The 25,314-nt window shown below is 48.6% G+C and overlaps 9 protein-coding genes across 9 annotated transcripts; 6 read left to right on the top strand and 3 right to left on the bottom strand.

The window, feature by feature from the left end:
- Positions 1 to 1,774: 1,774 nt before the first annotated feature.
- Positions 1,775 to 5,269, top strand: Aprt (Adenine phosphoribosyltransferase; the record flags this gene model as incomplete). The annotated part of the gene is made up of 1 exon (XM_031145340.1): positions 1,775 to 5,269. One exon carries the CDS (start codon positions 1,775 to 1,777, stop codon positions 5,267 to 5,269), a length of 3,495 nt encoding a protein of 1,164 aa, XP_031009574.1.
- Positions 5,270 to 7,996: 2,727 nt separating this feature from the next.
- LHYA1_G000347 (putative oxidoreductase) lies at positions 7,997 to 9,247 on the top strand (the record flags this gene model as incomplete). Its single annotated transcript, XM_031145339.1, has 3 exons — positions 7,997 to 8,328; positions 8,418 to 8,553; positions 8,645 to 9,247. The coding sequence occupies 3 exons, from the start codon at positions 7,997 to 7,999 to the stop codon at positions 9,245 to 9,247; spliced, it is 1,071 nt and encodes a 356-aa protein (XP_031009599.1).
- Positions 9,248 to 11,139: 1,892 nt separating this feature from the next.
- On the bottom strand, positions 11,140 to 12,035 carry ustS_0 (Glutathione S-transferase-like protein ustS; the record flags this gene model as incomplete). Its single annotated transcript, XM_031145338.1, has 3 exons — positions 11,140 to 11,244; positions 11,313 to 11,700; positions 11,866 to 12,035. 3 exons carry the CDS (start codon positions 12,033 to 12,035, stop codon positions 11,140 to 11,142), a joined length of 663 nt encoding a protein of 220 aa, XP_031009600.1.
- Positions 12,036 to 13,965: 1,930 nt separating this feature from the next.
- NUC1 (Mitochondrial nuclease) lies at positions 13,966 to 15,278 on the top strand (the record flags this gene model as incomplete). Its single annotated transcript, XM_031145337.1, has 2 exons — positions 13,966 to 14,086; positions 14,137 to 15,278. 2 exons carry the CDS (start codon positions 13,966 to 13,968, stop codon positions 15,276 to 15,278), a joined length of 1,263 nt encoding a protein of 420 aa, XP_031009601.1.
- A 319-nt stretch (positions 15,279 to 15,597) lies between these two features.
- On the bottom strand, positions 15,598 to 17,855 carry paa-1 (Polyadenylation factor subunit; the record flags this gene model as incomplete). Its single annotated transcript, XM_031145336.1, has 3 exons — positions 15,598 to 17,289; positions 17,338 to 17,453; positions 17,762 to 17,855. The coding sequence occupies 3 exons, from the start codon at positions 17,853 to 17,855 to the stop codon at positions 15,598 to 15,600; spliced, it is 1,902 nt and encodes a 633-aa protein (XP_031009575.1).
- A 644-nt stretch (positions 17,856 to 18,499) lies between these two features.
- DGAT1-2 (Diacylglycerol O-acyltransferase 1-2) lies at positions 18,500 to 20,297 on the top strand (the record flags this gene model as incomplete). Its single annotated transcript, XM_031145335.1, has 5 exons — positions 18,500 to 18,791; positions 18,842 to 18,864; positions 18,924 to 18,941; positions 18,993 to 20,022; positions 20,077 to 20,297. 5 exons carry the CDS (start codon positions 18,500 to 18,502, stop codon positions 20,295 to 20,297), a joined length of 1,584 nt encoding a protein of 527 aa, XP_031009576.1.
- A 104-nt stretch (positions 20,298 to 20,401) lies between these two features.
- On the bottom strand, positions 20,402 to 21,362 carry RRP45 (Exosome complex component; the record flags this gene model as incomplete). The annotated part of the gene is made up of 2 exons (XM_031145334.1): positions 20,402 to 21,137; positions 21,199 to 21,362. 2 exons carry the CDS (start codon positions 21,360 to 21,362, stop codon positions 20,402 to 20,404), a joined length of 900 nt encoding a protein of 299 aa, XP_031009577.1.
- A 225-nt stretch (positions 21,363 to 21,587) lies between these two features.
- On the top strand, positions 21,588 to 22,624 carry cwc15 (Pre-mRNA-splicing factor; the record flags this gene model as incomplete). The annotated part of the gene is made up of 4 exons (XM_031145333.1): positions 21,588 to 21,597; positions 21,729 to 22,140; positions 22,193 to 22,277; positions 22,367 to 22,624. The coding sequence occupies 4 exons, from the start codon at positions 21,588 to 21,590 to the stop codon at positions 22,622 to 22,624; spliced, it is 765 nt and encodes a 254-aa protein (XP_031009578.1).
- A 1,073-nt stretch (positions 22,625 to 23,697) lies between these two features.
- On the top strand, positions 23,698 to 24,967 carry DDR48 (Stress protein; the record flags this gene model as incomplete). The annotated part of the gene is made up of 5 exons (XM_031145332.1): positions 23,698 to 23,721; positions 23,798 to 23,824; positions 23,880 to 23,915; positions 23,994 to 24,041; positions 24,164 to 24,967. 5 exons carry the CDS (start codon positions 23,698 to 23,700, stop codon positions 24,965 to 24,967), a joined length of 939 nt encoding a protein of 312 aa, XP_031009579.1.
- Between the last annotated feature and the right edge of the window lie 347 nt (positions 24,968 to 25,314).

Here is a 25,314-nt window from a genome sequence, read left to right as displayed (position 1 = left end):
CTAGCTAGCGCAAATAGACCCTTGAACAGCGCGGTACGATCACTTGGATTCGCGGGAAGTTTCTGGAATTCTCGCAGCAGTTGCTGCATGCGTAGGCCGTGGTGTTCGCGGAAACCCAGGCCGAAGACGGTGAGTTTTCTACCGTCGTTGGATGCCATTTTAAAGAATAGGGTAAATTAATAGAATATTAAAATCGAATTAAGGCTGAGGAAGGAAGGTTGTCCCAGGATCGATATGAAGTAGGTAGATAATCCTTGTGAGGCTAGGTCGGTGGTAGCCTGGTAGGCAGCGCAGCCTTGCAAGTGGGTTAGGGAATATTTGCCAACCGAGATGCGAATAAGTGGCACTTAGGCACCTAGGCAAGTATCCAACGTCTTCTCGAAATATGATCAGGCCAAGGTCTATTATCATTAGTTTATGAAACTCTAGAATATGTGTGAAGGGGCAGTAGGTATACCTTGAGATTATTATCGAAGGAGGATAAGGTTCCAGGATGACTGGAGGCGTTATATGTGCCTGAACTTGACTCGCACTAAGCCTAATCCTCAACCTGTCTGTCTTTACACGGTCTATTGAATACCTGTAGAAAGTGTGCGTGCACTCAAAGTCATTTCTATAGTTGGAGAAGAAGTCAATAAGTGGATGTTATTGTGCAGCTCTTTTTTCGCCAGATCAGAACCGACTAATTGATTGTGGATTATAGACGGTAGGAATACTAAATCTGTTTCGAATAATTATTTTACATTTGTGCTAATTTACTAGTTTGTAAGTATTCCAATTTCAACTGAGAAGTTGGGGTTTAGGATGTAATCATAAGGAGGCTAATGATTAGGCTGAGACTATTGCCTAACGGGGAAAGTTGCATTCTACGTATCAAATTACCAGAGAACCTCGTTATTCTATTGAACTTAACTCTATATCGACTGATGCTTCGTTGAAATTAGTTTCCGAAGCAAGTCTACAGCGGCAAAATCTGAAGTTTGGGCTGTGAAGGCGCGGGCTTTTGAAGTCGGTCGGAGTGCCTTTGACTCTACCACAGTTATACTTATTAAGTGCTTCATATACGACATCCGAATTTTCTTATTGATTTCAAGTTCGACTTTGGACTTTTGCTTAATGGAAGCCGTTTTGCTAGTAAGTAGTAGTAAATTTTTATTTTACAATTCATAACTAGTAATATAGAACTGGCTGAAATACTTTTCTTGTTCACAAATGCAATATGCTATGCTAATATCACATCTTTAGAGAAAGCACATATATATATCCTAATTACCTAAACATACCCCTATCCCAAGGACACTCACTAGCTAGTGATGAATAGAGAAATCATAATCTAGGCGATATTTCCTTCTCGCTATTAGCAATCTGCGGCTGCAGGGGGCGTGTAACAATAGGCAATGTCACCTGATGACGGATACATATTTCACTGAAGTCGAGAATGAATCTTACAGCTTTGAGCATAATCTATTGCGGAACTTATAGTAATGAATAGGAAGCTTAGTAGGAATTACGATTCTAGGATAGACAGTACATATTTGGGTATAGTGACCTTCACCTTCCTCTCGATTGAAAGTCACGGGAAGCGCTGTGCAACCCCACCTGTAGTGACAACAAACCGCGCCCGACAAACGGGCAGTAGATAATGAGGCTCCTTCATAACACAGTTCTTTTTTTTTCTTTTAAACGTACACTGTACATTGGGATGAGGCTTACGTTAACTATTGTCACCATCCCCTATTAGTACGAGATACACACGCACTCGTGTCAAGCTGACATGGCTACTCTCGATTCCCTAAAGTTCGCCCTTAGGCAGAAAGCCACAGCAACAGCGTCATCCCCGAAACAGTCGTTGTCCGACTCACAGTATAGCGCCGGCTTCGACATCTTGGTGCAGGGCTCAGGGTGGTTGACTTACCAAGACTTCATTATCCCTCAGCTATCTGAGCAGCTAGCCCCTGTCTTCAACTCGCGTATCCATGTCTCGGTGCTAGAAATTGGACCTGGCCCGAAGAGCGTATTTGAATATCTACCCCACCATCTGAGACGGAAGGTCAAGAGATACACTGCGTATGAGCCTAACGGCACGTTTGCAATAAGGTTAGAAGAAGGACTTTGCTCTGCCACGGAGACGGAGTCCCCACTGCCCTGTCTGGAAACCCCGCCCGCTATCCATGGAATTCCATTCGTTCTGGACAGCAACACAGAGAGCGGTACTAGCGGTATGAATGATGACGAAGAAAAGTTCGACGTCATCCTGTTCTGCCATAGTATGTATGGCATGAAGCCTAAAAACAAATTCATCAAACGGGCGCTGGAAATGCTTGTCGAGCGGCCAGAAGGCGGAATGGTGGTGGTTTTCCATCGAGACGGGACCTTGCACCTCGATGGCTTGATATGCCATCAGACAGCTTCTTTCCCCACTGGAGTCATCCGTGTAGCAAATGACGACGAGGTCCTGGACTTTTTTGCTCCATTCGTCGCGGGGTTTGTTATGCAGGATGTAGAAGTGGACAAGCGTATCCGAGTCGAGTGGAGTAAGGTGTGCCGCGCCTTGGGCCATCATGAGGAAACCGACCCAGACCATCTCTTGTTCAGCTCGCCCGATGTCATGGTAGCCTTTACCCAACATGCGACCACGTTGCCGGAGCTAACAGCGCAGGTGCCATTGGTGGAGGGGGGCATGACGGTTAAAAATCGCGAGGCTCGCCTCCACCGTCCCGCCTCAATTGTTAGGCCGACAGAAGTCCGACACGTCCAGCAGTGCGTTCAATGGGCTCTGAAGCACAGTGTAGGACTGGCCGTTGTTGGTGGGGGGCACAGCGGCCACTGTCTCTGGCCCAATGTCGTCTCGGTCGACATGAGTGCCTTTGACCAAGTACACATTCTCACGGCCGGGGAGGATGGAAGCAAATCCGGTTCCAACTCCGATTCCGGTTCCTTGGTCGTCGCCGAGGCTGGGTGCAAGACAGGGGATATCGTCCGCAAGACCATGGAAGTGGGCTTGTCAGTGCCTTTAGGAGCCCGCCCAAGCGTAGGCGCGGGGTTGTGGCTACAAGGTGGCATCGGCCACCTGGCTAGGCTACATGGGCTCTCGTGCGACTCCATCGTCGGTGCCGTGATGATCAGCGTCGACTCTAGCCAGGTCCTCTGCATCGGCCATGTACCAAGCCAGCACCGGCCGGCCGATGCCATGCGCCCGGAAAACGAAACCGATCTGTTGTGGGCGATGAAAGGCGCCGGCACCAACTTTGGCATCGTGATCAGCGTTACTTTCAAAACTTGTGCGGCTCCAAACTATTCGATTCAAAACTGGATTCTACCGCTGAACGACAACCTTGAGGCACGGCTCAAGCTCAGCGATTTCAATGAATTCGTTGCTAGGAGGCTTCCCCGGAACCTCTCTGCAGACGCGTATTTGTTCTGGGACAACAACCAGCTACATCTTGGCGTGACCATGTTCGGATCTTCCACCACCTTTGAGACTCCCACGTTCATGCCGGTAGGTACAATTTTGGGGCCGGAAGCCACTTTCAAGACCGTGGACGGCCTCGGTCTGTTCGAGACCGAGATGTACATGTCTGGGATGCACGGCGGGCATGGCGGCGGCAAGACCTCCTCGTTCAAGCGTTGTTTATTCTTAAACAGCATAGGAGCAGTGAATATCGCCGACATCTTGGTGGCGGCCGTTAAGACTCGTCCCTCACCACAGTGCTATCTCCATTTGCTGCAAGGTGGCGGCGCGGCTGGCGATGTGGCGCCGGATGCCACTGCTTTCGGCTGTCGAGACTGGGAGTTTGCCTGCGTGGTAACTGGTGTGTGGCCGCGCGATCAAGATCAAACCGAAGCTGCTCGAGCTGCCGTGCGGTGGGTTTATAATGTTGCTGGGAAATTGTTGCCCTTGAGTAGCGGAGCTTATGGCGCCGATCTTGGACCAGACCCCAGAGACGCCTCGCTAGCGGCTAAGGCTTTTGGACCAAACGGGGCGCGCCTAGCCCGTCTCAAGCAAAGCTCAGACTCGCATAATGTGCTGGCTTACGCATGCCCGCTCCCGAAAGCGCCGAAGAGACAGAAGCTCATCATTCTTGTTACGGGCGAAAGCTGCGCCGGCAAGGACTACTGCGCAGACGTTTGGGTCTCCGTGTTTACCACATGCACCCGCAAGAGCCTCACGGCACGTGCAGTCAGCATTAGCAATGTGACCAAACAAGAATACGCAGCGGCTACCGGTGCCGACCTGAGCCGCCTGCTTTCGGACCGTGGCTACAAGGAGCAACACCGACCAGCATTGACGACCTTTTTCCAGGGCCAGGTGCAACAACGACCTCGGCTGCCGGAGGAGCATTTTCTGCATGTGGTATACAGCGCCGTAGATGTTGACGTGCTGCTAATCACCGGGATGAGAGACGAGGCGCCGGTCGCAGCCTTGTCACATTTGGTGCCAGATACCAGACTAATCGAGGTTCGGGTCAAAGCTAGGGAAGAGCTGCGGCGGGTTCGCCGAGGGTGTCACGACGATGATGCCAATGGTGAAGATGGTAACGACAATAATGACAAGGACAGCAACAGTGGTAAATCGAATTTGACAGCCTTGGACTACCGCCCTAGTCTCATTTTCGACAACGACACGACCGGAAACGAGGCGGCAAAAACGTTTGCCGAACAGTACCTGCTTCCCTTCTTGCACAAGGACCTGCAGCGACTGGCCGATATGGTGCGCTCGGTACCCGACTTTCCATGCCCGAGCATCGAGTTCCGCCACGTGCTCAACATTTCCCAGCAGCCGGGTGGGTTGGCCCTGTGCACATCTCTGCTGCAAACTCACTTCACCGGTGACTGGGCCAAAGTCGATGTGCTGGCTTGTTGCGAGGTCGGCGGCTTTGTCTATGCATCGGCCTTAGCCGCGAGGGTCGACGTGCCCCTGGCGTTGGTTCGCGAAGCTGGCAAGCTTCCCCCACCCACCATTTCCGTAACCAAGTCCCCGTCACATATCTCGTCGTCGGTATTCAACGATTCAAAAGAGAAGAGGATTGAGATGGACCCGAATGTGGTCCGCAGAGGTGCGTCAGTAGTAGTAGTGGACGATGTGCTTGCCACAGGGAAGACGCTTTATGCGGTGCTACAGCTATTACATGAAGCTGGCATCCGTGCTGAGGATATCAGCGTCATGGCTGTGGCCGAGTTCCCTTTTCATGGTGGTCGGGAACTGTTGCGCCAGCGTGGCTTTGGCAGAGTCAAGATTCAAAGCCTTTTGGTGTTCGGTGGTGCTTAAGAAGAGAGCTTGGCGGATTTTGTGATGGAAATGCCTTGTGATACATATGATTCGAAGTTTCTGTCATTTATTTTAATGGACCTGAATGTTTTTCCCTTTAGAAGAACTTAACTATTGACACATATCAACAGCTTTTCTAACCATCAGAGGATATTTTAAAATAGCAGAAGCTAAGTCCATACGGGTGTCTGAGATGATTGTAGTGAATGCATTGAGGTCTAAGAGTGGATGACACGTAGGCGACGTTATATACAGATCCTCGCTTATGCGGAACCAAGTCACATGACATTACAGCATAACCATTTCTGGTCACGTTATAAAGCACCAAGCTGATTCGGACTCTCTGAAGATGATCCGGAATTTTCCTATCATGTTATGAATGTAAATGAACAATTTGCAATTCTAGTCTCGTGATGAAATTATGGATATCTGTTGGATGTCTAAGACTGGCCATCCACTAGATAGGTCGGCCTTATAAATACTTACGGGTTCGGTTTGTCGAAAGCTGTTAGTGGATGACCGAATGATATGAGTACACCATCCTCCTGGAATTTCTTCTTAGCAATTCGTCTAGAGGGTAACACTTCTTTAAAATACCATCGATCCCGGTAGTTTAATCTTTCCAAGGCAAGTGTCACAGCCCTCCAAATTACCGCAGCATCTTCAAGGCTCAAATCTTCTGGTATATCTAAGAAATCTGCAAGTTGAAGCCAGTCCTTTTGTTTCAGTACAATGCGAAGTGTTCGTTCGTTCGAAAATTTCCAGGTCTTGCCTAGTGTAGTACTTAGTGGCTTGTTGGCGATTTGATTCACACTTCTGTAATTAATGGCTTCATCTAACAAGCCTCGGAATAGACTACAGGACTGTTTAGTCTTCGGTTTGAGGCGCAGTCTAGTGATGCGATGCCGAATGAAGGTTTCGAATATGACCATATACCGATGCCGAATGTTAGAGTTGTTAGTGTATTTTCGAAACCTGGACTTGTACTTGTTCTAAGGTTGAACGCTTTGCTAGTATTACACTATTATGGCTTGTCTCAACTTCAGATCAACAAGTGTTAAAAGAATGACTGCCTTTTTGTGGCTCTTATGCGAGATCCTGGTTAGGGGTTACGCTGACTTTATCTATTGGTCTCTCTAGCAAATTATCCATACAATAATGAATAAGGTGATAATCGTATAAATGCATTCTCTTCTCTTGATTTTATGTTTTCTTGCAGGAACTGTAAGAGGTGGAGACTCGCATTTGCATTTGCATTTCCTTGGCCGCTTTCCTCGGAAATGTCCCAAACCCAGATTCTCGGTTATCTCCTACGCGCCTTGTCATTACTTCCCGTCAATAGCTCCAGATCTGTCTTCCTTGCTATAATTATTCGGGCTTCGATCATGTTTCTTTGGCTTGCATCTAGCCAGGCCATCCATCGGCAGCTGAAGCGACTATCGATTCGGGTTGGAACTGATTGTTGGGGCGGTTGGTGACGAAAGATTAAATAAAGTGCTTGGTACTCCGTATATACCTATCATACTGTAGGCCGGGTTACTGGTACTGTGCTGTGCTGGTGATCGATCTAAAGTACGGACCGTTGAATTATAGATCCAATCATCCTTTCTCCCGTATTGCAGACTCGCAGTAATCAGTAACCGAGCTTTGTACCTGCCAAGTTTAGATGGTATTTCCTCGACAGACAGTACAGTGACTGTTATCATCATCTTCTTCTTCTTGCTTTTTTCTCCTAGTTAGTCCTATATTCAACTGCCTGTTTAGAACATTAAAGTTCCCAATTTACGCCTCGTGGCGATAGTAAAGTGGTCTTGGCGTATAACCTTCCCCTAAGGTAGGTTGAGTAGTTTGAAGTATAAAAAAGGGACGGAGGGCGGAGAGAATAGCTGGTTTCGTAGATACAGTTGGAGACGGATGAATAGTAAGCCTGCAAATAAAGCGTGGCTATTTACCTTTGTGTAAAGCGGTCGATCTACAGCTACGCCTGAAGAAAGTTCAAGTAGACAAGTTACTCAAAAAAACAAATACCTAGGGTTATCTTGATTCACCGTTTCAAAGAGAGTTCTATAAGCGGAAAGGATTCCTGCTTGTGGAGATCGGCGTTCGTAGTAGCATGTAATAGATGTCAGCTGAAAGCTGAAATCTTCTTCAAGAAAAGGTCAACTAGTCGTCGAGTAGTACCGAATACCTAGAACGCCTCACCGGACCTAAGTGTATTCTCAGGTCGGGTGCGGAGATAATTAAATGACTTAAAAAAAGACAGATTAAAAAACAGAGCGGCTTAATTAGCGTCACTTGCAAGGTTCAATATAACAGTGGTATCGATACCACATTTGACCAGCCGACGGACGTTCCAAAGTAGAGGTCTGAGAAGCGCTTACTTCTCATCCTCTTCATCCTTCACATTGGGAGGCAATCACTGCTGTTAACACATCATGAGGAAACCCTCCTCTTGCATTTTCCACTCCCTTAGATAACCTAAATAAATTATTACATAAGATAGTAGATACGTATGAAGCAATTGTTTCTTGGAAGTGTTATATGGCGTTTAATGATAAAATTTCCATCGTTACACCCGACCCAAGTACTATTGTAGTACAACCCCTCGAGTATTACAAAAACCTGTCTTAGATGTATCCGGGTCTCAAGTCGCCGATCACCCCTCATATAATATAATGTAATGATTCCTTTCGCTCATCTTCCCAACGAGAGAAGCTTTATTTCAATATGCACTTCACAATATCAATCGTGCCATTCTTGGCTAACACGATACTACCAGTCTGGTGTCAAAAGCAACAACAGCCAATCCTCAGTCCCCAAGAAACCACCATCAAGCAGCCACTCATCGGGTTCGGAACTTACCTCCTCCCGCAATCAGAAGCATCTGAGAACATCACCGCTGCTGTGTCGTTCGCCATCGAAACTGGCTACCGACAGATTGACTGTGCAGCTTATTACGAGAATGAGCAGGCTATTGGAAAGGGGATTGCTGAGGGTCTCTTGAAGGCTAACTTGTCGAGGGGTGATATCTGGGTTACCAGCAAGCTTTGGAATGACCGGTATGTTTGTACTTGTGCCTTCTTTTGTGTTCAAATTGGTACGACGTTCGGGATATTGCAAGTGAGTCTGACATAAATGCATGTACAAGTCACGGGGACTACGATCTCGTAGAAGCGACGTTGAACAAAACTCTCAGCGATCTCGGGCTGGAATATTTGGATCTATACCTTATTCATTGGCCCGTTGACAGCTCTTCGGGAAAGAACGAAATCGATTATATCAAGGTATCTCTTTCCAATATACCTACCTACCTATGTTTACCTTTCTTCCTTTCTTTCCACGCACTTACTAACTCCGGAACCATTCATCCTCCAGACATGGATCGCTATGAGCCAACTCCCCAAAAGCAAAGTCCTCAACATCGGCATCTCAAACTTCTCTCCAGAACAGCTACGCCATCTTATTTCAGAGACTGGAGTCACGCCAGCTGTCCACCAAATGGAACTCCACCCCTATCTGCAGCAATCATCCTGGATTGCAGCTAATCGGGCATTGGGGATATCAGTGACAGCCTACTCTCCACTCGGAAACTCGAGTCCCGATTACCGCCACCCCTCTTCTCCGTCTCGCTTTTCATCTTCATTACTACGGTATTTCTTCCCGTCCCAGAATAAGAAATCTGCACCACTGCCACCACCACCCTTGCTTCAGAACACCGTCCTCAAAGAGATAGCCGAACGTCGGGACTGCACCGTGGCTCAGGTAGCGCTCTCTTGGAATGCCGGCCGGGGTGTGAGCGTCATCCCGAAGAGCAGTCACGAACGGTGGATCAAGGAGAACTATGAAGGCCTTGAGTGCGAGTTGGGGGTTCTGGATCTCGTGCAGTTGGAGGAAGTTGGAGTGAAGTACTTGGCGAGATTTAGTAATCCGAGTGAGGAATGGGGTGTCGAGCTCTTTGCGGGCTTGGACGATGCATGATTATCATGTACCTAGCCCTGGGATCGACCCGGCTTAGCAACTTTTCGCTAAGAAGCAACTAAAATAAGGGGGCGGGATCGGGGGGCGAGGGCGAGGACGAGGACGAGGACATCGCCCAAAACTTAGGGTTCTTCTAGCGTCCGACCCCTAAATCCACAGGGCTTAATCGCTAAGCTTAAACCTACTCAGGCACCTAATCACCCAAATCCACTGATTCGTTTCTTATATCTTCTCTTTTCCTTCATCTTAAAAACAGGAATATAACTATAAGCTGATTTTGCCTCCAGTATGAAATCCCTCACACTATATTCTTATAGATCTTTTCGCAGGTATTAATAAGGATAATGTATAAGACGATTAGGGAGATAACTTGGTTAAATTCTATATTCTAATCTGATTTGTTCCAACTAGATTAAAACTAGCAATAAGCTCAGGTAATTATACTCTGCTTAAAGTATTAGCTCTATAGAAAGCTGTTAGAAGAATGTAAATCAAAAGCGTAGATGAATAAATATAAACCGTAAACGTATTAAGTAACAATTGCAAGTGAGGGTTAGTAAAGGGTTATGTAGAGACTATTAAGTACTGAGTTGAATCCGGAAATACCTTTGTATATGATAGATTCAGCTGTTGAAAAATTGCTCTCGAGCTCGGTTTCCTATGTAGAAAGTCCCTCAGTATTTCGGCCTCGGAAAGATTTGAGCCACATTCAAGCACCAGCTGTCTATATCTCCTGCCTGCCTTGGGACCCATGGGATCTGCAGTAAAGGCCGTTTCCAAAAGGTCGGCACCGTAGACTATGGACCTATTGGCAACCCTGGATGTTAATTTCCCACAACACCCGCATAAGAATAAGAAACGTAAGGCTAAGAGTAAATTGGAGAAGAGGAGCAGAAGAGAGATCTTACAGGGGGTATGCAAAGTAGCCAGCATCGTATTTGCGAAAGATATGAGGAAACCCGCCTTGCCCGAAACCCCAAACTTCCGTTGTGTTGCCAAAGCTGTGCTGGAATATCTCGTGCTTCGTTTGGTTCCACAGCGCTGCCATGTCTATCTCTAGAGCTGCCTGTTGGTTCGGCGGGCGTGTGCACTGCAAGGTCAAATAGCGCTGGTTGTACCTGCGAGAGAATCGTGTGTGCTTGATCGTACGTCTTGGTCCGGCTAACTGCCTGTGCCAGAGCAAGTGGAAGTGTTTCCTCGGCCTTCTCGGGTGCCTAGTCTAGTGGTTGCTGCCATGTTGTAGTGACTTGTTAGTGGCGTGGAGGTCCATGGAAGAAAACATGATTGCCATCATTATTTTCTGGCATTGTGTGTGGACCCTGTATATAGTGCAAATATTATGTAGATCAGAACGAGGTCATATTCGGTGGTGAGACCAGATTTGAACAGTGCAGTACAAGGTTGTGAAGTAATGCCTAATTGGAATGTCTGCCTAATTTCCAATATATGGTTTTAATTAGCATCTACATAAATTCTTTTTTCTAGATAAGCAAATCGAATGAAAAGTAAAGGCACACTATGAGTGACCGGCTATAATAGAACACGATTCTCTTGATCTACTTCATTGTGATCAAGGTGGGATCAGCCTCTTCAACAAATTGAACGAACAATGTAAGGGTAAGCAATCAATGAGGCCGGGGAAGTCGAAGTCACATCGATGCAGTCAGATACGTACAATACGGTTGAGGCCTGGCACCTATCGATCGAATGGCTTTGATGTAGCGTTTTGGGGCCGGGGATACCCAGAGGATTTGCTCATATCTCAAAAAAGCGGTTCGTATTCATTCATCACCATTATATAGTCGTATCTCTTTATTCCATAGAGTGAATTCGTGAGTTCTTGATCTCGTCTAAAAGACCTAAGTGGTAGCCTGCCCTGCGGTTCTCCCCGCTCAATCCTTCTTCACCATGTAAGGCAGGCACGCTTCGTAAACCTCCCTATAACCAGGGTACTTGGTAATCCTCTGAAACACCTCTTCGTGCACCACCCTCGTAGACTGGAGGGACCCCGCGATAAAAAAGTCAGTGTAGCTCGGCCGGCGCCCAGCACAAACGGCCCATCAACCTTATGCGTCAGTATTAGCTCGCCAACCAGGCGCATACTATCGCTAACCGCAATCCAAGCCTGATCCTCCTTTCCTGGATCAAGCAGGTCTTCCAGCGGATGACCAAACGCAGCCTCGCGCGTGCGTCTGAAGTACTCCTGTGCGCGCGGAGACAGGATGCCCATCTCGCGCGGCATCACCGACGTCCGGAAGGCCATGCCAACCACAACGCGTGCTTTGGACTCGATTTCGCGGCCCAGCTCTGATGTCAGTGGTACTGGCGGGTCTGGATAGGTCGATTCGAGGAACTGCGCGATGGGGGTAGAGTCCATCATGTAGGTGTTGGTCGGCACGTGGTGGATAGCTGGGACTGTGTATTTCGAAGCGGATCCGCCCAGAACCAGACCGCTAGGGGTTTTCAGATTAGAAGACTTCTTCGTGTGTGATTATGAGGGCTTTGTGAGAAGGTATAATGAAATGAAAAGGAAGAGAAGGGAAGAGAAGGAAGTGCAAAGGAAATGATGGAGGCCTGAAGTGGAGAACAAGGAGTAAAAACAAGAGAATATAACTCACAGCCCTTTCAGGGTAGGCTCAATATCCGGAAATTCAAGAAAGACGGTTCTGTAAGGGATTTTCTTATAGTTAAGCATGAGACGGATACGCCAGACAGTTGGAGAGAAGCAGACGTTCTTGGTACAAGCCAAGTCGTACAAAACAATCTCGGGATCGATTTGGGCCGCCATGTTATGCTCCGCTACAGTAAACACTCGGTTTGGAAGATAAGGTAATTTAGAAATGTGAAGTTTCTAATGGGTCAATTATAAGTGGACGTCTTCAGTTGAAACCTTGTGCAAAGAAAGAATTATGAGTTTAAAATAGGCTTTCGCGGGCACCGGGCCGGTTGCGCTTGCGCAAGACATCTGGGACTAAGCCTAGATAGGTATAGTTCGACCCTGCTTCGCGGATATAAATACGGTTTTGCCGTTAAATCAGCCAATTAAATAAAGCATTATGATATCCGCTTGTATGGATATAAAGAACTGCTTGGGATAGTGTTACCTCTAAAAGTAAGTATTCGTGTTAAATATACAAGTCAAATAATTTACCGAGTATTTCTAACCAGTGTCCACTTTCCAGTATTTGGGAGACTTATTTGAGCTCCATGAGCATCTTCGTCAAAACTCGACGACCAACTTGTGAGGAATGGTGCAACAATTAAGAAATTGGAAATCAAAACCAAATGATGGGGGTAGTAGTGGGCAGGGAAGGCAAACGTCTTCTCACAAAGAGTTGGTTCTCAAGTCTTGTATACATCACTGTCTGTGCATTCTCTTGACATATTCATCAATTTCCATCTACTACTGTTCCTGCACCACCATGAGTCTGGCACCTTTCATATGCTTCCTATTCCACGTCTCGAAGCCCTTCGCCCTCCTGTAACACTCAAAGAAAGCCCGCAGCACCTCAGCCAGCGAACCACCTCGGTTCTTCAGAGCGATGATACTCACGTGGCTCTTCTCAAGCTGCCCTAGTGCGCCATGCAGAGACAAAGATGCCCAGCGGTGAACTAGCAGCAGCATTTCTTTGCGAGGCAATCTTTCAGAAATGTCGTAGTTTGTGATCATGGCCGCCGGGACGTCTCCGATCAGGCAATAGAAGTTGATGTCGAGCAAGTACGTGTCGTCGCTAGGATTAACGTACATGTCGAATGTCCTTTTCCGGATATTTTTCTCGGCTTCGCTGAGTGGGGCGTCGAGGTACTTGCTTGCACGGATGATTTCATGGCGTGATTTGAGTTCGCGAGGTTGCGGAGGCCTGATAACTCAACTTTTATCTCTTGTGATGACATTATTAGCAGTGTCGGGTTTCGTGGCTCTGGGTTGAGGTGGCACAACTGTGTAGTGGCTGGACGACACTTTGGGGTTGGATCTTTTGTACCCTCATTGAATGGTGGTGTGTGAAAAGAGCAGTAGAAGATGAAACCATTGTGGACAGAGTCACAGACGATGGTAGAGGCTTTAGACGCCTCAACTAAGCTGGAAAGCGTTGGAAATGCGGAGGGCTTTCATACAGATTTTTTGAATCTGGCGATAGAAATGAAAAGCTGCACCGGAAGAAGAGTAACAACAACTCGAGGATGGACATTATGGTAGTGCCTCATTTGGAATTAAAACGAGGAGTAATCAAACGTCTTCTCTTAGCCACAACTTTAGAGGCTCTGGTACCTGCCGGAGAATGGCTTGAAAAGTCAAAATGTGCAGGTAAATGGTGAAAACCAAATGATGAGAAAGTGCATGATGGCAGAAGGATTGATATTGCATAAGTCCAGTGATGTGTATGAGGATAGAACTGAGGGGAGACGAGGAAGCAGATGGTTTAGTGAAACTCGTGACTAGACGGCAGAGGAAGTGACATTTCGGCGTCTCATCAGCTAAGACTACAACTTTTGTTGACGGGAGACTGGAGACTGCAATACGAAAAGGGAAGAGAAAGTAGTAGCAGTACCGAGGTAAGCTTCAAGACTGAACGAGACCGAATACCGGTATTTGAAGTTCGAGTCACAATTATGGCAGATGCAGCAACTGGACTCGTATACGAGCTGGTCACTACCTAACTGTCAGTATCAGTATGTTTGTAGAGCTATTTCAGGAGTAATATCAAGAGACGTTGAAAATGATCCCTGGGCCTCGCTTCAATGTCCATGCTTCGGCTTCGTTCGTCCTTAGCGCCGTCACTCAGGGGTTCTCGTCAAACCAGATTTCACTCGGCCTTTTTTCAGCCCGTGACTTCAACAGTCAACAACACCACGCGCGTTTATGTCTTCATCGTGACCCTTAATACCAGCTGCCCTCTTCACCCTCTCCCTCTCCCTCTCCCTCTCAGAGCCTAATAAATACAACCCCACGCCCAAACGCCCTGCGGGCCCCCTTCTTCAAAATGTCAAAATCAACTCTCGCAATCATCGCAGCTGTCAGCGCAGCAACGGCGCCGGTGTAACAGCAGCAATGTACTCCACGCGTTCAGAAAAGAAAATCCAAGCCGTCGCATCCTCGACCTCCGTCTCCGCCACCTCAAGCACCTCCGTCCCCGCCCCAATCCCAATACCAGGAGCAATCCCGCAGCTCCCCACAGTCGCACCGCCCGTCGACCCAGCAGGGCTCTTCCAATACGGATTCCCAGGCCCCGTAGCCGATCTTGCTACACGGAACTCCCTCGTCTCCTCCTTCGACCGCCGTCTACGCAACCCCAGCTGGGTCGCGGAACATATCACGCCCGCGTCCCTGGCGCTGTCGAATGGCGACCGCAAACATAGCTATTTCGCCGAGGACCCCTCGGTGCCGGAGAAGTTCAGGGGGAAGCTGAAGGACTATTTCCGTAGCGGGTACGATAGGGGACATCAGGTGCCAGCGGCCGACGCGAAATGGAGCCAGGAGGCTATGAACGATACGTTCTACCTCTCGAACATGTGTCCACAGGTCGGGGAGGGCTTCAACCGGGACTATTGGGCGCATTTTGAAGATTTCTGTCGGAGGTTGACCCAGAGATATCCATCTGTTCGTATTGTTACTGGACCGTTATACCTACCGAAACGAGGCGCGGATGGGAAGTGGAAAGTCAGTTACGAGGTCATTGGCAACCCGCCCAACATCGCCGTCCCCACACATTTCTACAAGGTTATCTTTGCCGAGGATGGTACTGCTACGGGACCCGTTGCGCTCGGGGCTTTCGTCCTGCCGAATGCGGTGATCCCGAACGAGAAGCCGATTACGGATTTCGAGGTCCCCGTGGAGGCGGTGGAGAGGGCGAGCGGGCTGGATTTTGCGTCCAAGTTGCCGGTGGGGAGGAGGAAGAGGCTTTGTGCGGATACGGTTTGTGCTTTGGTTATCAAGGACTATGCGGATAGACAGAAGACTTTTGCAAAAGAGCAGAAGGCTGTTCAGGCACCTACGAGGACGAGTCCTAGGAATGGGGGTGCGAATTTGTGAATCTATAATCGGTGGATGGGATGAGAAGGTTAGAGAAATGCATTTGCTCGCGAGGGCTTTATTTCTATAGGGCGGACTGCATTTTATGGGAAGGCTCATTTGCATATAGCACGGCGTTTTGATTTCATCTGATTTTTGCCTTCAAGACTCGTCTTGAGGCAGGTATACCATAGCATTAGTACATGTAGTAGTTAATTAAGTCAAATCAAATCACAATACAATATAACAAAGACCGAAAATCAAACATGGATCAAGATTTTTTCCTTTCACATTAACTATGAAGTTTTCCCCCATAAACCTGTTGTACAATCTAGACTGCCTATCTAGCACGCGTATACTTCCCCTTCCTCTGCTCCATCTGCAAACTCTCCTCCTGACTCGGCAACGGCCCTCTCCTCCTGACATTGCCCCCAGCATCACCACTCCCACCAAACTCACTGCCTCCTTGCGCACCCATTCCCGGGATGCCAAAGGGCGGCGGTCCTCCCATACCAGGCGGTGGAGGCGGGAATCCAGGCGGCAATTGAAAGTTCCCAGGCGGTGGCAAGAGTCCAGGAGGCAACATACCCGGCGGAGGAGGTGGAGGAAATTTCCCCCCGGGAGGTGGAGGAGGTAGTCCGGCTTTCTTCATCATTTCTGCTAATTTTGCGAGATCGGGCGGGTTGCTTGGATCCATGCCTGGTAGCGGCGGCGGTGCACCAATACCAAACGGTAAAGGAGGTGGGGGAACAGCTCCTCCCATACCCGGAATTTGCACTTTCGGCACTCCACCATCCTTTCCAAACTGCGGGAGAGGAAGCCCGGGAATACCGGGGAAAGAAGGCATCTTCGCGGGCATTTTTTGGTCAACAAGTCCCTCCATTTCGTCCTCCATTTCCTGTTCTTCTTCTTCTTGTCGCTGTTTACGGTTTCCACGACGGTCCCATGTTCCTTGGGCTTCTGCGGCTGACTCGCCTATGTGGTATCTGTCGTTGAAGATTTCTGTGTCGCCGGGGCGCGCACGCGTCCAGAAGCGGGTTACACGATCGTTGGAACCGGATGCAAGGATGTGGCCTAGGGGGTGCCAGTCTAGGGACCATATTGGGAAGTCATGGGCGTATTGCACTTTGTGGGCTGGGTAGACGGTTTGGGCGGGGGCGGTGGTGGGGTCGGGACTATCATAGGGTGAGAGGGATGGCGCTGTGCCTTGCGGTGTGTTGGGTTCATCGAGGAGGTAGTGTAGCATAGAGCCATCGCCGCCGCCGGTACTGAGGAGTGAGGAGTGGATGGGATGCCAGGCTAGGGTGGAGATTTCTTTCTCGTGGCCTTTGAGGAGACAGATGTCGCGCATCATTCGGAGGTCGAATACACGAGCTGTTTGGTCTCGTGCTGAGGTTGCTAGACATTCGCCTCTGACTCTTTCAAAGAGAGTTTTTGTAATGGTATTCTTGTGTCCGTGGAGTGTTGTTAAGCATCGACCCGTGCGAGGATCCCATAGTTTAACGAGATGGTCTTTCGAACCAGATACAAGCAAGCCTTTAGTAGGATGCCAGTCGACACTTTTAGCATCCCATCCGTGACCACTGAGGGTGGCCTCTTCCACTCCCTCTGCGAAATCAAAAATTTTGAGAGACGAATCATCAGAGGCTGTGACAAATTTAGCGTCGTTTGGGCTAAACGCAAGATCTCTTATAGGATCATTATGCCCCTGGATGACCTTGACGTTATTGAAGTTCGGTTGCCAGTACTTGATTAGTCCATCGTGATCAGCTGACAACAGCCAGTCATCACTGTGAGAGTAAGACAAGGCTCGGATAGCAACATCATGCGCTTGCATGATAGTCTCGAAGTTGAAACCAGTTCCATTCCACAGAGTGAACTCGCCACTGCTTGAGGCAGTGAGTAGTCTCCGGCCTTCTGGCGTCCATCGTACCACGTTGACTGGGTGCTTGATCTTATTTAGTGAGGAGTGAAGATGCCGAGCTGGTATTGAGTCTGCGGGGTTTTGTAATCTTGCTAAAGGTGGTAGCATCTAGGTAAAGTCAATAGTATAATTGGAGCGCAGCAGCGGAAATCTTACGTCTACGATATAACTCGGACTAGGTCTCTCCAGTTCTCCTTGGTAGCCCCCTTTATATCTCGGTTGGCGATTTCGCATCCAGTGAACCATGGTTGAACCATAATCTGTGACAGCACCTAGTATTCAACCGGTTTAGCTCCTGTTCCATAACAAACTTCAAATAAAGAGAATAAAAGAGTGGTCACGTGGAGGTCAAACTACACCACCAGAAGAAGAGAATGAGTAAAGCGCTCTTGAGGATTACATTCGGAATTCGCCATTCACCGTTCAAAGGATCACAAGGATCAAAATCCCATCTCAAGATGATCAAAATGCCATGACCCTGAGATGGGATTCTTGAGTTTGACCCGAATCCACTTGGACTCAGCCTCATCTTCTGACAAGCTTCTTGAGCCGCTGACACTGACATCTGAACCAAACTTACGCCTGCCTCTCCCTCTTCCAAACCCTCCCTCAAAGCCTCCACCGCCTCCCCCTTGACCCCCAAAGTCGCGCTCGCCGCGCTGTTCGTATGCCATTCTCCCTGCCTACCGTGTCATTCTCGTCGGCGAGTTGCTGTCAGACGGAAAAGGTTGATTAAGATGAATTTGCTTTGAAATGTCAGGTTACGCTTAGAGAGATGTCACGAGCGATTCGTCGGTAGATGAATGGTGTTTGAGATGGAGAGTCAGGTGGTCAAGTATGAGCATCACGTTTTCTGCGCGTGAAGCTAAATCAATATGAATAGCAAAGCCCGGAATAAGGTTATGCCTAGCGCTATCTTAGCGCCGGACTTCCAAATATCATCCTTATCCTTGTTGATAACTCATCCATCTCATCTGTTCAACATAGTTTATGTTTTGCTATTATTGTTTTGCACGTCCCATCCAGTCCAATTGGATGAAGAATAATGGCGGAATCCAATCCTTTATATGTATCTTGATCTTGTCTCCATCAATTCTTTATTCCCCTATTCTCAGTCCCAATAAATGATTGGCCAAAGTTAATGCCCCGCTACGTTCCTTCCCGCCGTTACGGTACCCCTGCCATACATACCGCATACCACGTTGGATTGACCCCCTTCCTTGTTATTTCTCAGCCCCTCAATGACATTACCATCACCCATCCTTCCATTCTTTGTCCTTCTGCGACTGCGAATGCATCTTTTAATTGTCGGCCAACGATGGCGACAACCATAAATACTGCAAAAGTAACGGGTGCAGATGTTCCTGCAGACCTTCCAATCAAGCGATCAGTCCATTCACATGTCAACGGCAAAGGCAAGGGTAATGGTAATGGTAATGGCTTCTCGCAGCCGCCACAACCCCTCGCTCAAACCCGATCGACATTTTTGACCAAGAAATATCGCCATGTTGCTGCTGTGCATTCGAAGGCGAGAACCTCATGTCTCAGTCATGATTCTGAATCCAGCGCGAGTTTTTTGGGGTTCCGCAACCTCATGGTCCTTGTTTTGAGTATGTCGCAAGATCTTGCTGCGGAAATGCATTGCTTACATTTCTTTTAGTTGTTGGGAATCTGCGATTGATGGTGGGTCTCTCTGCTCTTGAGTCTAATCCATGAATATATACTAATTTATCCATCTGCAGATTGAGAACTTTCAAAAGGTACGTCATGGAATGGAGCAAATTGTTGAACATTCAGCTGATCAGTTCTAGTACGGAGTCCTAATCTGCATCCGATGCCATGACTACCGACGACAAGATCTCGTTTATGGCGCCGCATTATACTTCCTCATACCATGCCACCTCTTCGTTGCCTACGTCGTCGAACTCGCCGCTGCCCAACAAGCTCGAGCATCACTGAAGGGAGGCAGGAAGAGGAGCGGGACGGCTACACCTGGCGGGAGCTACATTGCCTCGGATGAAGAACGCCGCAAGTTTCAATCGACATGGAAATTGATAGCTTGGATTCATGGGATCAATATCACGTTCTGCCTAGGCATTACCTCTATAATCGTCTACTTCTTCATCCACCACCCCCTCATTGGGACCCTCAGCGAAGTACACGCTGTTATCGTCTGGCTCAAAACCGCGTCTTACGCCTTCACAAACCGCGATTTGCGACACGCGTATCTACACCCTTCAAAACGAGACGAGGATGCGTTGCCAGAGATATACAACAAGTGTCCGTATCCGCAAAATGTTACTTTGAGTAATCTCAATTACTTCTGGTGGGCACCAACTTTGGTTTACCAACCTGTGTACCCACGTACTACCAAGATTCGCTGGATTTTTGTTCTCAAACGGCTGGCTGAATGTTTCGGGTTGAGTGTATTCATGTGGATCGCATCTGCTCAATACGCAGCTCCAGTCCTACGAAACTCACTTACGACAATCTCATCTCTAGACCTCCCTTCAATCCTCGAACGGCTCATGAAACTCTCAACCATATCACTAGTGATCTGGCTAGCAGGCTTCTTTGCACTTTTCCAAAGCTTCTTAAATGCATTGGCGGAAGTCATGATGTTTGGTGATCGCGAGTTTTATACGGATTGGTGGAATTCCCCTAGTGTCGGAGTTTATTGGAGAACGTGGAATAAGCCTGTGTATCACTTTATGAAAAGGCATGTGTTCTCGCCATTGATTGGGAGAGGTTGGAGTACGGGACAGGCCAGTATTGCTGTTTTTGTCTTTTCTGGCGTACTTCATGAGTTGTTGGTTGGGGTTCCTACACATAATATTATTGGTAAGTTCAACTTTAGATCTCGCTTGGATGCTTTAGAGCTAATGATTTGAGTAGGTGTGGCATTCTTGGGCATGGTAGCCCAGCTACCCATGATTGCTATCACGGCTCCATTGGAGAAGATGGAAGGCATAAATGGTCGTATTATAGGGAACTGCATTTTTTGGGTCTCCTTTACGCTCATCGGTCAGCCGCTGGCAGCTCTTCTCTACTTCTTTGCTTGGCAGGCTAAATACGGAACGGTTAGCAAGCAGCCCGTAGTAGCTTCGCCTTCTTGATCTAGATAGATAGATAGACAAAGGTCGCCTTTTTAGAGCCCATAAGATCTGTCCATCATAATTCATAACATTACATTTACTTTTCAACTGGGTATCAAAGATGATCACGAACCCCTCTCATTCTCCGCACTCAACAAGCTAGCAATCACACCACCTTTATCTCTCCTCCTCGCATCCTCTTCCAGCTTTTCAGCCACAAACGCACTAATCTCCTTAACTTTCACCAGCGCAACCTGCACGCAATTCAAAAGTACCACCGCATCAACAGGCACCCCGCCCAGCTTCGCAATCTGACACACCTCCCCATGCCTATTAATACCCACAGTCGCCACACCCTCCTGCAACTGCTCCTCCACCAACGACGCGTCGCACAACACGACCTCATCCCCCTCGTCTGCGCCGTAAAACGAAAACGTCACACAGTACGGATGGTGCAGTATACTCAACGGCACGGGCTCCCGCTCCGCAAGCGTATACACGGTCACGGCCTCGCCCTCGGTACTCGTATCCGGTTTGCGGAAGTGCTGCAGAGCGGCCATGACACTGACGCAGGCGGCGTCGACGAGGTTGCCGTCGTGGCTGAGTACGTGCACGTCGGCGCGCACGCTCCAGACCTTCGACCCGGCGATCAGGCACAGCGATTCTGTGTCCAGGGCGCCGGAGCGCCGGAGCGTTTTCTCCAGGATTCGCGATAGCAGGATTTCGGTCTCCGAGGGGGGGGTGTTGGCGGCGAAGGTTGGCGAGGACATGGGGGATAGGGTGGTGGTTATTGTGAAGAGGCCGTCGAAGGGGCGGTCGGGGAGGGGGGTGGTTACTTCGGCTGTTATGTGAGTTTGTATGCTGGTAGATGTTTGTCAGTATTGGGTTTGGTTGTTTTGGCTTGGGGAGGGGGGGGATGTACCGAGTCTTTCCTAACCTCACATCACATACTCCATATTCATCACCAAACTCTAGCTCTAGCGCACGGTATTGATCGAAAGCGCGGCCGTCTATGCGTAGGTTTTCCGTGAGAGCTTTCGTGAAGAATTGGCGCTCGTTGAGCGAGGGCTCTACTTGTCGTGGCATGGTTAGGTTTTGGGTTTGTGTTGATCTTGATATTGAAGAGACGCTTGGGAGTGAAGTGGGTTGAACTGAATGCGGGATGTTTTTTTGATGGTAGTGGCAGAATTCTAGGCGGTGAGACATTAGCGGCTGATTCTACCGTAGCGCCGATTGATTTCTGGGGAGCTGCGATTTTAAGCCGCAAGAACGAACACAAAGGATTTAGACACACAAGAGAGCACTACAAAGATGACGACTGGTATGTGCAATCAATCACTATTGACTATGCGATGTGTTTATGCTAATATCTACCAGCCCATAGACCTACCTTTGATCCCGTAAGGACTCTCGACTTCCCTGGGTCGGAGAATTGCGACTGACGAATAATAGGCAAGGGGAAAAGACGCGCAACGAGGCCCGGCATATCACCAGCGTCTATTACCAGCTCATACGCAGCTGAAAGTCAGGTATGGTCATATCACAATACCTCCCTTGGAATATCCTGGTCTAATGGTCTCATTTACAGGAAGCCCGGACAAGGAGGAGACGCAGACAACGCACCTCGCGATCTCCGCGCCGAATTACTGCAAGCTGAGGCTGTGCACTTTGCAAAGATCAAGGGCCAACCGATCCCAGAGCTAGAGTCGGAGCCTGCTACGAATACATCGAAACGACAGCTTGAGAATGGAGGAGGAGAGGAGGAAGAGGATCCTGAGGCGAAGAGGAGGAGGGTGTTAGAGGAGAGTAGGGATGTGGATGCTGATTCTGAGGAGGAGGAGGAGGATAGTAGTGAGGATGATAGGTTGGTTACTCTCCTCTCTCTTTGGGGATGTATTGGTTTCTAACTGTCACAGCGACGACGATGAAGATGAGACTGCCGAGCTACAACGGGAACTTGAGAAGATTAAGCGCGAGAGGGCTGAGAAGAGGGAGCAGGAGGTTAGAATAAACTTTCCTTATCCTTGTCCCCGTTGACTTTCAATTGGTGGGAGAGGCGTGTTTCGCACGACTGACATGAACGGACGCAGGAACGAGAAAAAGCGGCTGCAGAAGAGGCAGAGCGGGAACATGACATTGCGCTTGGCAATCCTCTCTTGAACCCCAAGTCAGACTTTCATGTCAAGCGGAGATGGGATGACGATGTGATCTTCAAGAACCAGGCACGCGGAACCGAAGATAAGGGCAAAAAGAAGGAATTCGTTAATGTGAGAACTCTTCCTCGTGCATCTCCTGGGAATTACATGCTGACTTCTTGCTTAGGATCTTTTGAGATCGGACTTTCATAAACGGTTCATGAGGTTAGTTGAATCAAGCCGTTTCCTACAGCCGAAGCTAAGCTAATCCTTGGGTAACAGCAAATATGTGAGATGACGAGGCAACTATTCTTTGGTGCACTTTGCCGGCATGGGCCCGTTGTAGTATTGCCATAGAAAGGCCACCAGGCTGAAGTTGAAGGGAATCTCGGGAGTTTACGATGGATATCTGCAAGTCCCAGGTGTACAAGGATTCGATCAATGCAAGGTTTGCATTAAAAACACAATTTTCACAGTTGACAGCTGACAGCTGAAGGCTATTTATGCACTGCAGACGTTTAATTTTCACCTAATTATTACCGTACTCCGTCCGTATTGTCCGTATTGAATTTCAAGCAAAATAGAGGGCGGGGCACATGGTTGCCTCTTTCTCATTGGCTTCAAGCGACGCCACATGGCCCAAGCGTGTTCAGGATCCACATGGCTTGAACGAAAAGCGGAATTGCCGAGGATGACGAGCTTCGCCTGCTTTGACTTTGACTCTGAGGGATTTACGAGATTTACCTAGGTACATAATATGTGGGGTCAATGCATGCACGCAGTAACATATTTCTTGCTCCTTAACCATCCCATCCAACCATCCGGGTAGTCATGGCGAGACCTGACTATAAATTGGTTAGTCTGATCTGTCACGCAACACAAAGCAAGCTGAATCTTGCTTCTAGCGTCATGATACCATCTCGTCATCCCCACTAATTGTGGCTCTTTCATCCCTTCTTTGCTTTGGCCTTAACCTTCTTTCGGCATGAGGGGTAATGGTTCGCTCACGTCTCTTGCTCTGCCTTGTTTCACACGCTGAGAGCTGTTTATCTTGTTCATGTCCAGAGGAGCTTATGACGCAGCCTTTCTGCTGGCGGAGCAACATACTCTACGTGTGCATTAGGTGTACTTGTACTCGCACTCGCAGTAGATGGGAGCTGAGCTTGGACCAGCTGCTGATATATAAGATCCCTTTCCCCTCTATTGCCAAGCATAACCATATACTCTCAATCCAATCTACCATCACATCAAACATTCAAACTCTTCAATACCAAACATCTACCATCATGTCTAACTACGATAACAACTCTGTAGGTCTTGCGCACAATAATCATAACCAGTTCTTCATGGTCCCCGTCCTTTCTCTAACATTCTTTCCTTTCTCAGGGCTCCTATGACAATGACAGCTACGGCGTAAGGACTCACAGCCATTGCTGCGCTCTGTCCGCTCACTAACCCTTTTCCCAAGTCATCTGGTCGTGGAGGCAACAATAGCACCTACGGTGTATGAGCTCCCTTGATTCTGCTTTCAGCCATGCTAAAGCGAGATGGCATTTTCTTTCACTGGCCAACTTTCATTCAGTCATCTGGCCGTGGTGGACGCACCGGAGGAAACGATGATAGCTACGGCGTACGATTCCCTTGGTCCCACTCCTCACTCAGCCATTGCTGCAGTGCAGTACAGTGCAGTTCAGCCCATAACTGAACATCATTTCACATATTGCTAGAAACACGGCTAACACATATCTATAGTCCAGCAACACCGGTGGTTACGGCTCATCCAACCAAACCGGCTCTGACAACTACGGCTCATCCAACCAAACCGGTTCCGACAACTATGGCTCCTCAAACACGGGCTCCAGCGGCCTAGGAGGACGAGGAAACACCACCGGTGGATCCGACAACTACGGCAGCTCTGACAACTACGGCAGCTCCAACACTGGCTCAAGCGGCTTCGGTTCATCCGGTGGTAACAACACCAGCTCGGGCTACGGCGGAAACAGCGGAAACACCGACTCCTACGGTTCCTCGGGAAACACCTCGAGTGGACTTGGAGGCAACACCGGTTCTGATTCATACGGCTCGGGCAACACTGGGTCAGACTCATACGGAAGCAAGAACACCTCGAGCGGCATCGGAGGCAACACCGGTTCTGATTCATACGGCTCGGGCAACACGGGCTCCGATTCATATGGAAGCAAGAACACCTCGAGCGGACTTGGCGGCAACACCGGTTCTGATTCCTACGGCTCGTCCAACCAGACATCTTCCGACACCTACGGTAGCTCCAACACGGGCTCGGGGGGCTACGGAGGAAGCAGCGGAAACACCGATTCCTATGGCTCTGGAAACCAAACTGGCTCATCAGACAACTATGGATCGAGCGGTAACAGCAGTGGTAATAACAAGAAGAATGACAGCACGGCTGGCAAGTTGCTGGAGAAGGTTGGCGGCTTTATAAAGAATGATAACATTCAGCAGAAGGGCGCTGAGAAGAGGGGAAATGCTGGGAATGATGATTATTCTTCCGGAGGTAACAACAACAACAACTATTAAACGGTTGTGGTGGGATGGGAATGCAATGGATGATATGAATGTATGATTTTCCTTTTTTTTTTTCTTTGAGGTTGGGATGGATAGGGTAGGCTGGTATGGGCTGGGATTTGTAACCAGTTATTCAATCAATCAATCAATCACTCAATCAATCACAAGTACCAAACTTCACTTCACCCGACATTTTCATACCCCTTGGGTACTTTCCAATTGACAGTTGATCTGTCGGGAAGTGGTCAGTACTGCCTACTTGGTGACGACTTGTTCATATGCCCCGCATATGACGAGCTGAAGCTTGCATATATCCCTGCGTCGATCACGACAGGGATACGTCATCTGTTTATGCCCTG

This window comes from Lachnellula hyalina (genome assembly GCF_007821495.1).
Source record: "Lachnellula hyalina strain CBS 185.66 chromosome Unknown contig00004, whole genome shotgun sequence".
NCBI lineage: Eukaryota > Fungi > Ascomycota > Leotiomycetes > Helotiales > Lachnaceae > Lachnellula > Lachnellula hyalina.
Note: the sequence above shows the minus strand (reverse complement) of the source record. Positions and strands in the feature narration are given on the sequence as shown.